The sequence below is a fragment of the Neodiprion lecontei genome, chromosome 1 (genome assembly GCF_021901455.1).
Source record: "Neodiprion lecontei isolate iyNeoLeco1 chromosome 1, iyNeoLeco1.1, whole genome shotgun sequence".
NCBI classification, from domain to species: Eukaryota; Metazoa; Arthropoda; class Insecta; order Hymenoptera; family Diprionidae; genus Neodiprion; species Neodiprion lecontei.
In genome coordinates this window covers 2,930,196-2,947,505 of record NC_060260.1, presented here as the reverse complement: position 1 = coordinate 2,947,505, position 17,310 = coordinate 2,930,196, and the positions used below count along the sequence as shown (strand labels likewise).

General features: G+C 48.0%; 1 protein-coding gene across 2 annotated transcripts in view; it reads right to left on the bottom strand.

Moving 5' to 3' along the window:
• Positions 1-1,172: 1,172 nt before the first annotated feature.
• Positions 1,173-17,310, bottom strand: part of LOC107224287 (homeobox protein abdominal-A homolog) — a 29,261-nt gene continuing 13,123 nt past the window's right edge. For both annotated transcript variants that reach the window (XM_046730054.1, XM_015664284.2), the window contains exon 3: positions 1,173-2,586. In XM_046730054.1, coding sequence (XP_046586010.1) covers positions 2,192-2,586 — 395 coding nt within the window. In that variant the 3' untranslated portion in view covers positions 1,173-2,191. The remainder of the gene's footprint in view (positions 2,587-17,310) is intronic.

The window sequence follows — 17,310 nt, the reverse complement described above, 5'->3', positions numbered from 1 at the left end:
TTCGTGTACGCACGGCACACCTTCGTTAGGTGGCTGCGTTAGACGCGTTAAAGTATGTCTCAAATTTCTGCGTGAAATGCGTATGTATATAATAGTCTTGTTCAGGGTGGAAAAAAAATGCTGTACAAAATTGGTATAAACCAGAAAACGAAAAATAAAAATAAAAAAAAAAAAAGAAAAAACCATAATAATTAGAACGAGACGATAATAGGATTATACGCGATCGTTCGTATGGATTAAATAATAGAGAAAAACTTGAACGCGTTTCAACTTGAACACAGTAAAATTCTCGATAATATTATGGACACAAAATTAACATGACAAATAACGCTACGCTGCGCATGGTGGTTTGACTTGAAGCGTCAAAGAATTTTTGGGATTCTATTAATTATATGATATAAATTTCCGACACATTATTTATGTATTTTCATATACATGTAAACGTCTGATTCCCGAGAAAAGAGAAGATGAACATTTTACCTAATACACCAAAAAAGAAGAAACAAAATTGTGCACGCTGCTGGAATTTAGAAGTACTTGTAATTCAAATCAACGTTCAACATACCGATTGTGAGCATTTTACGCAGTACGTAGTAGAATGAAATATTTCTATCATTGCATTGAAAAAAAAAAATATCTATGCCGAGAAAAATTGTTACCTCATCTCGACGATCGTCCGACACTCGACGTTTGTTGTGTCAAAAATCAAACAGCATCACACCGTGTGAAATAAAAAATTGTTCCAGCATATTGTTACACGATCGATTCGCCAGCACGCGGATAAGATTTTTATACATTAACGAATTAAACTCCGAAGACAAACACAACTTAATTTCAATTGCACGTGATTGTATATGTTATATGTATACATACATTATATACATAAACATATATGTATAGAATATAATAGTAATATATAAAGGTACCGATTTTACGAAACGATCTAATTAATTTATATGCACTATAATAATTAGAAAACAACCAAGAAATAATAATATGTATATCAATGGAAATATACAGACAACACGTATCGTTTTAACATGAAAAACACGAGTGAGGTGTAAAAAAAAAATAATAATAATAAAAATAAAATTAAAAAAAAAACAAAAAAAAAAACAAAAACTAGAAAAGAAATAATAATAAAAATTAGAAAAAAACACGATCTTCTTCGAATATCGCGTAATAATGGCCCTTTTTCTAACGCTGCACACCGCGTGACAAACGTTGCACACATTAATATATGTATACGTGTGTAACATAAATTATTATATTACTTCGACTCGAGTCAGCGAATTATTACATACATATATATATATTATATGTATATGTAGCTTAGGGACGAAATACAGTGGACATTGTGCACTTACTTCGAGTCGCAAGCACTGCACATCTTCCACGCCTGCGTCCGTGTGTGATTGCGTATTGTTGCGTTTGCGCATTAACAATTAACATGGGGTATTCGCTTGGGTGCGGAATACATCCCGACATACGTATAACATAACGCATAAACACAACACAATTGATACTGCACGCACCCTATATAATATTAGGTATATCATTCGGAGGTACGATAAAAAATACCTCGCAACGCACTCGGCCTCACCACTTACTGGTACATGTTGTACAGTTCCACTTCGCGTTCGCCGTAAGTGCGATTGCAACGAGCGTCCTCGCGTAACTCGGCACTCCGTTCCTTCATACATATATATATATATACATGCATACATGTATATATTTTTATTCCTCTTCTTCCCTAGATCCCGATTTCTCGTCAATCCTCAATAATTCGCCACGCGTCTCTGCCGATTTCAACAAAATTCTACATTCTACAAGGAATATCAGTCAGGCTCCGGCGGCCCTTCAAAGAGACAAACACGCGCGCTACTTTCGCGCGCGGTGCTGTTAGTAATTCGGGACCGGCCAGGTAAGTACGTAGTTGTGGGTGTAAGGTTTCACTCGTTATCATAATCGTCGTCTTATAGTCGTTGCCGTCGTCGTAGCCGCAGTTGATGTGGGATGATGGATGCTCGCAGTCGGCCAGACGCGGCATTCCCCGCAATGTAACGCGTGTAACGTACGCGCGACGCAAGCGCGGCTATTCGCGTACGTCGTACGTGTGAAAACGATAAAATGATAATAACTCTCGCTGCAGACTCGGGGCGGCGTTCGGTGTCTCAGTCGCGATCTCGTTCTATGTCGGTACCTTGCTGACCGCCTTGAGGAGGTCGCTCTGGGCCTTGTCGAGGCCGGTGACGTGGTGCTGCTGATGCTGAAGGGCGTTCTGCTGTTCCTGCTGCATTTTCGCCTGCTTCTCCTGCTGCTGCTGCTTCATCCTGTCTTGTTCCTCCCGCTCGCGCCTCGCCTGTTCGTTTATCTCCTTCACGGCCCGCAGCTCCTTCTTCAGCTTCATTCGCCGATTCTGAAACCATATCTTTATCTGCCTCTCGGTGAGACAGAGCGCGTGCGCGATCTCGATCCGCCGCCTCCTCGTCAGGTAGTGGTTGAAGTGGAACTCCTTCTCGAGCTCCAGCGTCTGGAACCGCGTGTAGGTCTGTCGCCCTCTGCGTCGCGGACACCCGTTCGGGCCTGTAACAGAGAAATGAGGAACTGGTATAAAGACGCGAATACGGAGTGAACGCCTCCCTCGAATCACGGCCCACGCTGCTATGCCGCAACATTCGCGCATTCTTCACCCTTTCGAGCCTTTATTTTTATTTCCCTTTCTCCTTTTTTCTTCTCTCTTACTTTGCCCCGCTTCGTAATTACTTCGGATCGAAAACTCGCGATACGCTACGAACGGAGCCAGACCACCTTTCCGAGCTGTTGTGTGGGTTACAGCAGAGGCAGGCACAGCCCGACGTGTTTACGAGTCACGAGGCAGTTTCTCAACCTGGCCACGAATCGATTCTAAGGATCTGACGCAAACTTAATTCATTAAAAATTTTTATTTCGTTTGAACACAAGCTTGTAACATCGGTGCCTTCGGCGTGGGCAAGCTGTGTAAGGTATGAGCGAAACACGGCAATCAACTTGTGTAACGAACACGAATATATAGTATTTTACATCGCGTACCGCTAATTACCTTTCTCAGGAGAGATACTTCTTGTTTACGACCTTTCATTTATCAAATAACAAAATCTTTGGATACGGTCAACTCTCCCCGGCCCTCGGTAATATACGTAGAAATAGGGGGTGGGAGAGAGATCTGTATCGAGTAGTTTTTTTCCTTTCTGTTCACTCGTTACTTTCGTTTCCTCATGTTCTTTTTACCTTCTTTCCCTTTTCTACTTTGCTCTTCCCGCGAAGGCTACGGTGCGACCACGACGTGTACCTCCTCCAATGTACGAGACGCGGTCAGGCACGATCTGGGTCTATACCCGGGTTGAGCCATGACGAAACTTGGAACGGAAAAGGGGAGACGGTAACGGAAAGAACGAGAGAGAGAGAGAGAGAGAGAGAGAGAGAGGGAAAATGTTAAAAAGTTAAGAAAAAGGAAAGCCTCGTGCGGTTCGAATTTCCACTTACGCGGTATAGCGCCTCAACTTTTCCCATTTCTCAACTGGTGTCCACCCTTCCTGGGGGTACGAGAAGACCGAAGAGAGTCTCTTTTTTTACGCTCTCCCTCGCTCTTTCTATCTTCTAACAAAAGGGTAATTCCGGATGGGCGGTTTATTGCAGGGGTTGAGGAGCAGTAAAAAAATATCAAGGGAAAAAAGGAAAGCTGAAAAAGAAAAGAGAACGAGAGAGAGAGAGAGAGAGAGAGAGAGAAAGAGTGACTGGATGGGGTTCCAGAAGGGGGGAAAGAAAGTTTCGGAAAATTCCTTGAAAAAGTTTCGATCCGTTGTTACGACGACTGGACGATGAACCCTTTTCGAAAATTCACCTACACTGCATTGACATAATCGCAGAACGAGTGCTGGAACTTGCCTAACTTTCTCTAAAAGAGTCAAAGTCGTAAACACCCCGATGACACGCGGCCCGAGTCGATGCCGTAGTATACCGAACACTAACAGCAGACCGGGGGACTGACCATTTTTTACGATGTTTGGGTACCTAAACTTTATCTCCTTGCCATCGGACGGCCGTTATAAAAGAAACTTCCAGGTAAACACCTGCCTGAACATAACGGCGTTCGAACCATATTTATGAAAAAAAAAAAAAAAAAAAAATGGAAGAAGCACGCAAAGGTTAAATTAGAGTAACTACCATACACATATATTACCGTTCGCGAACTAAAAACGTTAACAACCCTCTCCGGCGGCCTTTCCCTCCTTCCTCTGCGCGTTCCGAGATGCAAATCGAACCAACCGACTAACGCCTCGTCTGAGTTTGAAATAATACATAATGGAAGTTGCGGAGCGAGCAAGAGGACAGGCGGTAAGATCCGAGATGTTCGAGGCGACTCGCCAGCTCGGCGGCGCCGTGACGAGCATCCAACGCAATTCTTTTTTCTCGAACTCTCGTTCCACGTCCACCACGCTATCGGGTCTAAAACCCGGAGGCAGTCCGTCCTTTTCGTATTCGTAAATACATACCGAGGCATGCACCTCGCGTTCCCACACACACACACGCACGCGCCATGCACGCCACGTGGCGGTGTGGTGAGACCCTTTTCTAACTTATCGTCACGGGGTCGTTATGCCGCCTGTTCGCAACTCGGTGCAAAACGACGCGTCTTACAGCTGCAGAGTTCATAGCACCTTTGGATATTTCCAGCATGCACGGTACACGGCCTTCGTGGAAGGCGTGAAAGAGCTACGCGCGCGAGCATATCGGGTTTATGGAAATCGCAAGGCAGACCCAAGTTTGCCACGATTCGCGATCTTCCGTGCACCGGAGAACCCCCTGTTAAATTCGCTTCCCGGAACATCACGGCTTACAGAAAACCTGCACACTGACCCGACGGTTCAAGGATTGGATCAATGACGATGGAGCGAAAGGATCGGGAACTTTCGTCCATATCTCGGCTACTCTGCGGCTGCATCGGGATAATGACGTCCGAGATTTTCTTATCGAGGTCAAAGATATTCCCGGGGAGCAAACAGCTCGTTGCCGAGGTTGTTGTTCGACCGTCTTGCGTCCAGGACGCGGGCCGGAAGGAAGAAGCTGACCGGTGGTTGTTGGTCGTTCTTCCTCGGGCGGCGACGGAAGAGGAAGAGGTTTGTTTTCAACGGGTTGACGAGGGTTGGGGGTTGAAAATCGCCAAGGGTGAGGGTTCCTCCTGGCCGGAATGCCGGGAGCGCCGATATTGAATTCAACATGGCCGTTCGCCGCAGTCCTCGACGCCGCTCTCGGGTTCAAACGTGTGCGTGCGACGTAGCGGCGGGGGAATTTTCCCGAAGTTTCACCCCCGCAGCCGGCGTTCGCGAGGGGCGGCGGTCGTCGGGCAAAGTCTGAGGGAGGAGAGCCGCCGGATCCCGGAGCCACGGTTGCCAAGGCAACGGCATAGGGGCGACCATTTCATCCTGCTGACGGCAGAGGCGTCGGGGGTTGCGGGGGATGCGGGGGGGGGGGTAGAACGTCTATGGCGGTAGCTGCACACCGGCCATAAATATATCTGAGGATATCAAGGTGCGCTGTGCCGGCTATCAAAAATAAATTCAACGAAATTAGCCTAATGCGAGATTTATTTAGATATCCGGATCCTGCGCCCTTCCCTTCACCCCGACTCCCATATTCTCGGATCACTCCCTTCCTCGAAGTTGACCCTGCTCCTTTTTCCCCGCGTTGTACACGTAACCCGCACACTTTCCTCCCGCTGCTACTGCAGGCCTGACTCGCCTTGCGGAAAATTCACGGGGGGGGGTTGGAGGAGCGACTTTACTTATGGCTTTACTTATATTATACACGGGGTTGGCAGGTTGCGAGGATTTCTCTACTCGTAGGTTACACGAATACACCAATAACACTGGAATGAATGATTATTCGTCGGTTGGAGGAAGTACGTACGCGATATTCGCTGTTACGAACCATATTTGAAATGTGATCAAGAAGGGTGGGCGGGGGGGGAAGCGACGGGGTGAATTGTCTCGAAAGAAAATTGTATCAAATCATATCCCCATTTCGGCTACAACTGCCTGATGCGCTTTTTCGCGTTATAGGTATAGCTTAGCCATCGGTTCAGCGTCGTTGTCGCGGTTATCGGATCTGATTTTCTTTAACCGAGCGTTATGAGCCGGGACACGTAAATCTTCCCTGGTAAACTTTCATGGTTTGATGAAGCTGAAGATACTGCTGAATTTAGTATGACTCAGGTATCTTTCGCGTCGATCTGACAGACAAGACAGAGTGAGAAAAAAAAAAAAAAAATGAAGAAACCAGCGAGAATAAAATTGAAAAAACTGCACAAGTATGCAACCATGCAACAATTTTTTCACACCTATCTTATTGATTCATGAGACGTGACTTTGAACACTACGAATTGAATTTCCCTCTCAACAAGCTGTAGGCTCGTAAAATTTAATTTAACAAGCAATCAAAGAATAATGTTGCGTTTTCAAGACGGGACGAGTTTTCAAAGCACAAAAAAAAAATATAAAATTATTCTTCTTCGATTCGAAAGGACTGCAATTTTCTCGTTACTCAACTTCTGAGAAATACACGCGCACACGCGTATAATACGGAAAAGAAATCGACCTATACCAAATAAAACGCCGAAACAACATTGAGTACGAGGAGAAAAAAAAAACGAAGTGAAATCTTGCGAGCAATAAAATCCGTTTGAGCGTTATTAGCAAGCCACTAATTCAGGCTCCCGATCGCGAATTTGTCTCGTACTGGATATAAACCGTGGTGGCGGTGGCAGGGGCGGGGGGATGGGGGGGGGAGGAGGTCCAAAAGACGCAATTGATCCCCCGTCGGCGGCAGGGGTGAAGGGGGGGAGGGGGGAGGGGGGGCTAGGAGGGTTAATTCGCGCTGGAGACTATTTAGCATTTTGCCTCTGGAGATTTAAACTGGTTAAAGTTACGGTTGACAGCGGCTCGGAGGTGTCTGGAGCCGGAGTCGAGGTAAGGGATGAGAGGCGGCGGCGGACGGGGGAAGAGGCGGAGGTATGTAGCGGTGGAGTGGTGCGGCCTGCGCCTAATTGCAGCCATATATTAAGTTTAATATCTGCTTTCGGTTCTCGCGAGCTGCAGAAGCCGGGCTGCCGACGCTGCGAGGGGGTTGCGAGGTGGCTGCGGAGCCGCGGATATTGGGGAAGTTTGCTCGGCTGCGTGCCTCTCGCGCGGAACCCCCGTCGATATCCGACTCTCCACCCCCCATCCCCCCCTTCCGTCTCCGCCCCCGCCCCCTCGGCGGAAGGCCCGAGCCAAGATATCTCGAACGGCAATAAATCGTCGCGCTACGGTTAACGTCAGAGTCAGCCCTCCTATCTCCCCGCTCTTCACTCTTCGCTCTTCGCTACTCGCTCTTCACTCTCTGCCGTCCACCCACCCACCCCAACCCCCCGATCGAACCCCTCCTATAGCCCGTGTACTCACGTTCGGAGACATAAAGGCACTCTCGATGCCGCATTGAAAACAGCTTTCCTTCGCTCATCCATCCCCCCGTTTTCGAGGAGCAGCAGCAACCGCCCAACCCTCCAGTTTCTTACACTCGATATCCATCCCGGCAATACTTGGACGCGGAAAATTCGGTCCCGAAACAACGCCGGGCGTCTTGTATACTCGCACCCTTGTTTTAAGGGGGTCGATGGTGGATTTCAGGATCTATTTTCCCGGCTAGTGCAGCATGGGTAAGGCTTCTATATCAGGTACGTGGAATAGATTTGTCGCAAGGTTGGTTTAATTGGTCTAGAAAATTTGATCTACGGTTTAACTGCACACCTTCGTGTTATACCTGCGATAAAAATAACTACCGCCATCATCATTGGCGGTTATCGTTACGTTTTAAGATCACCTCAGCAACGCCGAGTTTCAACTTATTAACCTGAAACGAACGATAATTATCGCAGCATGCAAGTGTTGCTTCAGACGGCTTCGACAATTAGCGGATTGTCTTAGACGGGTATGAGTGTAATAAAGTTTTCAAATAAAACAGACCTTTCAGCGAGTCGCAATCGCAAGCCGCGTGCCAGTGAAACATTCTGTCAGCCATCGCGCAGCTGCATTTTTTCCCAACTCATTCTTATTCTTTCGGATACTTTCACGTTGCGCAAATATACTTCAGGATCGAAGTATCGCCCGAATACCCGGAATCGATATATGTAGCTGGTACCCAGATTCTCTCCGGCTCATCCCGCGATAAACTTCCATTCGTCGGGGGAATTCAGCGTCAAAAACGAGAAAGTCAATCGGTTCGGGGGCGAATCGTATTCTCTGAAAACCGCGGCTTGGCGTGGAATTGTAAGTGCCTATTTATCGGTTCGAGAAAAAGGAAAAGGAAAACAAAAAAGGAGAGGTAAAGGAAATATTCAGAATCTGAGGAGGACCCGACACCAACCAGTCTTCGAACGCTTATCCCCCGGCCGATAAATTTTTCCCGGCTTGAAAATGACGACGAACGACGTACGAAAGGATCATTCTCGTAAATCTTTACCGTCGATTAACCTTCCGGACCACCGTCACTCGGCGGAATTCTATCACGGAGAAGTATAACTTTAAGAATACGACACAAAAACGATACGGTCAGGTTAACGAGCGCTCAAGCCCGTCGGGCTGATCGTAATTGACGTTTACAGAAACAGTGCTGAAATTTTAGAGCTCGATTTTTTTTTTTTTTTTATCTTCAAGAAATGGACAAAACTTTTCGTACTTCTGAATCGCGAAGAAATGTTTGGACGTATCTTGATAGCGTGCCATGTATAGTACCAAGGAAATATAATCGTCGAAGTAGTATTTTCACAGGGTAAAAAGGCAAAGAAAGACCGTATCCTCATAGAGAAGAAGTATGCAAGGTAGTAAAAATGTTCCGACGTTGTGTGGAAAATGGTACAAGAGCAAAGCCATGGTTCAGTGGTTGGCGGAATCCGATGGGACCGCAGAAACGATTAGCCTCGGCTCCCGCGTTGCGGCGAACCATTGCCTTCTTACTCCGCGTTCGCCTTGTCGGCGAAGTCTCGAGACCGTCTGAGTTTTTCACTCGCGTGGGATTTCACGCTCCGGCAGCGAGTCCGCGGGGCTAAATTAAGCCGTTACACGATATTTATAACTATAGATGTTAATGCAGCAGGCGAGAAGAAGGAGGAGCTCGGAAAGGGGGAGAAAAAGGCATATTTTGAAATAAGCTGCAATTTGTTTAAATTGCGAACGCGGCGGCTCTCGCCAAATGGGGGAGAAGAATAACGGGAAATATGGGAACGAGGAAATGGAAGCCGCGGAAAAGTCTTGTATACCAATTTTACACCGATGTGCAGAAGAAGTTATCGGCTCTACCGACGAAGCCTCGGCTCAGCCGCGAAGATCCCGGGTGGTTGTGGTGGTGGGCGAATGGGCGAATGTTGAGTTTCACCTCAGGTAAAGCGATTACCACCGAGGTCTCCTTCACGGTTCAACGACGAATGAACTTGTCAACGACCTTTCGTCCCCGCGTTCCGATTACACGTGAAAATCATCCATTCCTCCCACTCGTCTCCCACCCTCAATTAGCACAGACACACATTGCCCGTACCGCCAAGCTTCGAGTCGTTTTCCCACGCGTGAAGACCGACTCTTTGCCGCTGAGACCAGAGCCATCGTCATCGTCATCCCCCGAAGTGCGTTGTCTCCGCAGTTCCAAGCCGACGAAATAGCCTGACAAATTTATTTACGTACTCCTTCGGCAGGTTCGTTGCTCGCTTAGATCCTGATCAACGAATCGAACCAGCAAACAGATCGATCAATCGAATGACTGGCTGCGCGGGCTCGACCACCAATAACGCCAATTTCCATTCGATTCGTTCTCACACGTCGGGTAAGTCTCAGGATTTACGGTCCTCGAACGGTGAGAATGATACGATGAATTTGACAGTGATCGATGACTAGACGCAAACGCCCGGTACCGTATTGTTGGATCAGACTTTGTGTCAAGACTTTCCTCATAGCTTCCAATTCTCGATTTCGATGTTCTTAGGACTCGGAGTAACGACTGTATGTATTTGATTGCGGTTTCAACACTCGAGCTGCGCACGGTAATTGCCAACCATGCGCCTGCGCTCTCAACGGTTAATAGTAACGTGTCGTGAATGCTGATATACTACCGAAGTGTCACTTTTAAACATCACCATTGGCTCCTACACGGCCGGCTCTACCACACGCCACGTGTGCCCGACGCTATTATCGTAACGTAACAACAACCAGCGGCACCGGTTTACCATAAACGTTTCAGGAGCAGCGGTTGCACGGTCTGTAAACCAAAGTCGATTCACGAATCTCTTCTCCTATCCTACTGCACAAAATTCCAACCCTTCTGTCCCTTTTCTCGTTGCCGTAACCATTGGCGAGGGTTACATACAGAAAAATGGGATTTAAATCGAGGGTAAAGAACTCCGCTGATCGCAAATGGCAGATTCACTCCGTTGGTGAGAACCACGGTAAGGTGAAGCAGGCTTAGCCGGGTTCTGCGAGGATCTAGACTCCGGGAGAAAAGCATGGTCCAATGGCGAGAGCTGAGCGGGTGAGAGACGGCGAAGAGAATCCGAGCGTCCATCACGCCTGGCAATAGACTTAAATCCTGATTGGTTGGACAGCTCATTCCATCCCGGCTCCGTGGATGTGCAGTGGTGTGTGTACACCGGGCAATAAAGGATTCCGACAAGGATGGATGGCCGAGGGGAGGGAAACAGCAAGAGGGCTTCCATTGTTCCCAGCGGTATCCAACGCCATCCAGAGCTGTCCGTAAGGGTGCGTCCTATTATCGGGCGTGTATCGCCCCCACACGAACACGTCGAGAAATATAATAGTGGCGATGCAGGGACGAACCGAACCCCATATGCACGGATGCGGCGCCGTCGGATCGTAGCTTGGATTCTCTTTACGGTGAATCGCCTAATCGCACATTCCCACACGCCGAGTCGATGCGGTAATTTCTTTTTTTCTTACCGCCTCTTTTTCTTCTCCATATTTTATCTTATCTCGTCATCCTTCTCCCTCCTCACCACCTTGGCGATCATTTTACGGCAGCCGAAGGGTATTTCGCTCAAGGATATGGAAATTTCGGTGGCGCTTACCTCGATCAGTCCGATTTATTCGCCAATTTATCGAAACCTTATCGCGACTGCGATTTTGCGGCCCGTTAATTGGCTCGTTTAATCCATTGTAGTGTACAATATGCACGGTGCACGTAATATACTATACTTCAATACGTCTTGGAATGTTTTTTATCTTTTCTTTTTTTGTTCTGTACAGTAAATTGTTGCGATAAGCCAAGAGAGGGCGGGGAGAAAGAGAAGCAGGGACCACCGCACCAGCCTATTGATACAGTCTGGACTTGAATGAATGAATGACTTCTTTGTTCTCCGCTCATGGACCTGTTAAACCACGCACACGTCATTGCTGCTCAATGAGATTGTGTGAACGTGAGATGAACGAGAGGACGACGTACACGCATCACGAACGGTTGGATCTGAGCTCTGGAAATAAGCAACGAGGAGGGTACTGGCAGAGAAGAAAAAAAGAAATTACTCTCTCCGTCTATGTATATGTAAACCGAGCGAAAATAAAACACTGAATTCAAGTTACGTGCCTACTAAAAATACAATTTCAATTCCCAAAGTGGCTACAAGGAAGGTTTCCGACCTCTCAAAGCTGCGATCCATCCCCGAAATTTTTTCAATTCGAATGCACGACTTTCTCGATACTTAGAAAGAGTACCTTGCGGCGATCTTGGGTCAGATTTAGTTCAAGATTTAGAATCCAAAAAAATTTATTATTAATTTTTTACCTTTCAATATAACCTAATTAAATGTCTTATTGCAAAATTCGACGCCTTATAGATTCGTTTCGATTTTAAAGGTTGAAAGTTACAACTCGCAAGCAAACGGTATTAAGAACATTCTACTCCGTTCGCAGATTATTATTCAAAAAATAATCCAACTAAATCCGAGCGGAGAACTTCCCTCCTGAGTTTACAAATTGCTATTTTACGACAGGGATAGATCCCCGCTAACAACCCCCTACTTGAATGCATTGGTTGGAAAGTCGTCGAGGGCAGGCGTGACTTTGAAAACACAAGAGCCAACCCGACTGCGCGTTACAGGCTGCAGCAGTTTCGAAACTAAATGTAATCTCGCATGTATACGAGAGTAGAAGGGAGTCGCCGATAGCGGCGGTGACTCGCCTTGGGATTAGATTTTAATTTCAAAATAAATGATGACATATTGAAACGAAGCCGAGGCTCCCTCGCGGGCGGTAGTTTCGCGCACCCTACAGGCTCACCTACACGTCCGTGCGCGGGTGAACGTGTAACACGCAAAAATGTATGGGTACGCATCGGCAAAGAACAGCGGCGGTATTCCACCCCCTCCCCCATCCCCCTTCCTCGCCGTCTGTCTGTCTACCCCTGCAGGAGCAGAGAACAGCACCTTCTAATTACAGCCCAGCGCAACGTTTTCCTACCAGTTCCCCCATATTGCCGTCACCCCCAGCCGTCGTTGGGTACAAATGCCACCGTGCTGTTTTACGTAATGAAACAACAACAACAACAACGGCAACAACGATACGAACGAAAAGAAGAAAACAAAAAAAAAACAAAAACTTACCAAGTAAATATGTCAAATACGAAGAAAATGTTGTACAGAGGGTATAATTATACCTCTGATACGTGCTCGCTGGGTCCTCCTTGCGTTTGATGCACTTGCAGCAACACCGACTGTAATTTACGTCTTTCGACCGCACTCGATATACGTGAGGTACCATTGGTAGAAGGAGCTGGGTATGGTTGTTCAATTTTGAAAGGAACTCGACTCCGGAGTATACTTCCACCGTTTACGACCCCCTTAATTAGCCAGCCGTTGTGCACCCGGTTCGTCTATTCTAAACTCATCAGGCTGTGTCTGCGGGAGGTTTCGTTGTAGCTTTGAATGGAAGAAGAGAATAACAGAGATGCGGATCGAGATGATAAAAAGCGAGACAAAGTTATTCGTTGCCAAATTTTCAACCAAGTTATAAGGTATTCAGCTGAACAAAGAATCGAAAAGAATGCAATCCGAGCGTGTAAATTTGTGCGTGGTTAAAAAGAAAAGAAGAATAAGAAGAACTGGAAACGAGACGAGGTAAAATGATGAGAAGGTTATAAATTCGTTTCTCAAAATCCCGCGACGGGTCTTGAAATAAAAATAATACGCACGTATAAATTGTCTTAACGCGGTTGAACCGCAGCGTCCAACCTTGGCCGAATGTCTACATTCTACCGAAGATACGCGAACAAGAGACAAAATGGATCGCGAGGAACAAGTTGGCGGCCCTTTATGGAGGATCCCGCTGTTTTTTTAGACAAATCAAAAACCGCGACCCGAAAAATACCTCGACGAGTCCGGGCCTCGTCCTCGATCCTCGGAGCTCCTCCTCCATCTTCCCGTTTGGCCCCATATATTTCCCAGCAGGTCGTAATATCGCAGCCTACGTTCAATCTACCGGCGAGCTCGTACCTAGGCGCGTACCCCCGCAGGTATTCCCCGTCCATACGCCCCGGGAAAAGAATTTCGTCGAAGAACGGTCATACATTTTTTCTATTTTCCTTATCCCTCCCCACCCTCTTGACGCTATTGAAAGAAACGCGGAGGGCGCGCGGTGAGAAACGCCTGCATCACCCCGACGTAACGTTTAATCAGGCCACGTTGCGGCTTTACGATATTGGTCGTCTCCGCACGCACCTAAACCGCCCCCGCCACCCCCCCAGCTTCCTGGTTTTCCGCTCGGGCTAAACCCTCCACCCCCCCGGCGGCCGCCTCCTGCCGCAGACCTGGAAGTCGAGGTGCTGGATTGCTAACTGTGTTTGCCCGCCCGACTGCGGAGGGTCGTTGGTGGGTACCTACCAGGGGTTCGCCCGAGGAGTACATATTGGCCGAGCTATTACTGCCCCATCAAAATGTCGCCACCGCTTGTAAATCCGGGCGCAGTCGGGAGAGCCACGCATATGCCGAAAAACTGGACAAATTTTACCGATGCCATCTCAGTTTCGCATTTTTCACAAAATTAGAAAACAGCTAATCAACGAAAAACACAACAGATGTACGAATTTCAAACTCAATATCATTGATTGACTTCAGATTTGAATTGCAAACAACGAATGGGAACTTTGCTCGCGCTTTTGTACTCTCAACAAAGCATTTATTTTCAAGTAAAAAAAAAAGTTACCCTATTGTGCGGAAACAACGCCTGGAACATGGTCGGAGAATTTCAGATTCCAAAAAGCGTCGTAACACCCGACTGGCAAAGGGTATTCGGAGGCACGCGCTGTTTGGTTTGGGAGCGAGTATCGCGTACAGGCGCCACATTGAAACACGATCGCGTAACTATTAACATACACGCACGCGTTTGGTACACATGTTTTGCAAAGGAGAATACGTAGTTACGCATACCGGTAGGACTGTCGCTACCCGACTGTTGCAAAAAGGAAGCAGAACTTTGGTCTTTGTTCCTTTCGTGGGAAGGAAACGAATGTAACAACACTTCGTGCTTGGTGCCTATATAATGTGAGTTTGAAAAACATTACTGGCGCTAATTTTAACCGCAACGTTATACCGCCTCGAGCGCGCTAAAAGACCACACCACGAAACAAAGTGGAGTAGGTACATGTTCGATGAAGTATGTTGTACACAGTTTGTAATAGCAAAACAGCGTTCAAGTAGTAGAATTAATGTTCAGATACGGTTGTCACGAAATTCCCTCAAGGCACGTGTTTAATCGTGAACCCCGACGGCAAGAAAATCAAGCAATTTATTTACGTCCGAAACTACCTTGTAATCGATTAGATCGTCGTAATTAGACGACTAAGAGCTCCGGCCTACAAGTAAACGACACGTTTGGGAAATAACAAAACGCTGAGTAATTATCATTACACGGGTTAAGATTGGGGCTCGTCGTATAGCTGTTTGGTCGATAGCTAACCGCGATATGACATCGCTCAAATCTACGGCGGTACGAGAGCCTGCTTGCAGGTTATTATTATAATTTTTTCCATTCCTCAATTTTCTTTATTACTGGTATCATGATTTTCTCTCTCCCTCTCTTCCTCGGGGGTAAAGCGCGCTTGGAATTTGAATAACGCGATGCGGTATCGGTATATAATATATTTTGATCACGGCTCGATAGCGAGGAGCAGTTTTATGGACCTCTTTACGTCGTTCGAGGAAGAAGTGGAAGTAAGTAGGTGAAATTCTTACCCCGTTATCCCGGAAGAAACGCGTGGATATAATCCTAACCTCATCGAGGAATCGTACCGTATTTATTAATGAAAACGTGCGGGAAGGGGGCGGGGGTTGGGGTGGGACGGGATGAACGAGGAGGACCGAGGATCGACCCAGAAGAGCGTCGTAATCGTATACATACCACGAGCTGGCCAAACTGTACTTTGTCAGGGGGGGGTTGGTGGAGGGGCAAACATATAATAAAAGCAGTATAAGATAGAGGAGGAGGAGAAGGAGGAGGAGGTGGTGCTGGCGGCCGAGGAAAGGGAGAACGGCGAACGGCGAAGAGAAGAAAGGGGAAGGAGAGACGTATAAAGGGGTGGCAGCGGGAAGAAACTCCTGCAGGAGTCCACCGGCCGCGTGTCTCGACCCACCCCTGTTCGCGGACAAAGAGATTCCCCGCCGCGCCCCGCGACTCGTTCCTCGGCGCATGCGCCGAACTAGTTCGAGCTCGTAACGATTCGACTCCCGTTTGAACCCCGCAGCCTCAAGCCCACCCCATCCTCATCCTCATCCCCAACCCCATCCCCATCCCCATCCCCATCGCACCCGCGGCGTTTCGGGATTCACGAACGTCCGTATTCACATACCCACGTACTTACATCCTCCACGTTATACGTAGGTATGTGTTCCTACTTCGTGTTATACGTATCATATATACCTGTGTATGAAAACGGATACACGGTCATGTGTGTTCCGGCTTGCACACAAGGGTGACATGGGTCAGGTGCAGAAGCGCATTGCGCCCCGAACAAGCTCTCTTGCAGGCTGCCTAGGGAGAAAAGCTGGGAATTGAGACTTTACTTTTTATCGGGGGATAAGGTCGTGATAACCTTTGCGAATAGAAGAAAACTGCGAGACGAGAGAGAGAGAGAGAGAGAGAAAGCATCGTGGCAAAAAGTCGACTTCGGTAGAACGTGCATATAGTCGTCCACCTGAATCCGCGGCCACTTTTACCAATCGAAAAAATCGTCCACAAGATATCGCGACAAGGTTGGAGTAGCGCGATTTCGAGGTCGGAAAATGGTGCCATCGCATTAAATTTTTCCCTTGAAAAGACTTTCGGAGATGGTATAAAAAGGTAAGTACGGAAGCTGGGCGATAGCCGGCTCCGGAATGCTGCCACGCGGCATTGTTACAAGGAGTGGTATTTTCTTTCGTCGACGACGGAGGGTGAGGGTGAGGGTGAGTCGAAGTCGAGATAAGGTCGGAAGAATGAAGGTGTACGCTAATGCTTTCATTGCGGCCTTGGCAGGCTCGGGGTTTCCCTCATTAAACCTCGTGGCTCTTTGGGGAGACATCGAACTGGTTGGCAAACGTTAGCGCCGTTGTTTCAGCGGCACAAGTCTGCCGGAGCTGAACGGGGTAGCAAAAACCACCACCACCACCACCAACCGGCATCGCCGCCATCAGTGGCCGGTGGTTCGGTAACGGGTTTGGGCAGAGAACGTCGCTGCGTACCAGCGTACCAGCGTGTAGGAAGCGCCCTCGGCTCAGCCGCCGCAGCCTTCACCCCCTTCTGCCACCCACGCAACCCATTTCGTATTGGCTATCTCGCGCCCGTAGATTACACCGAGACCCCTGGGATGCCGGATGGGGGTATCCCGAGGCCTCGAGGTGAGGGGCGGGAGGCGGAGGCTCCATTCACCCCGTCAGCCCCTGATGCCACTCTATATAGCTAAAGGTCTATATCGCGCGCCGTCAAGCTCGCCGGAATTGCTCGTCGCCGTGTTATGCAAACGGCCGCATTTGTTACGATAGTGCTCGCCGGGGGGCTGTACTACCCTGCCGTCCCGCTGCCTCCCTTCGCGGCCCGTTCCGAACCGGCTACGTCACGGTCCAAGAGTCGTTGGTGGCTACCGCGTTTCCTGGACAAACGTACCTCCACGTACGGTATATAACCTTTGCCGATTGGCCGACCTGCACCGAACTATTTTATATCGGTTATTCGTGTATTTGCGCGCCTTTGTTCGTTCATATCTTAT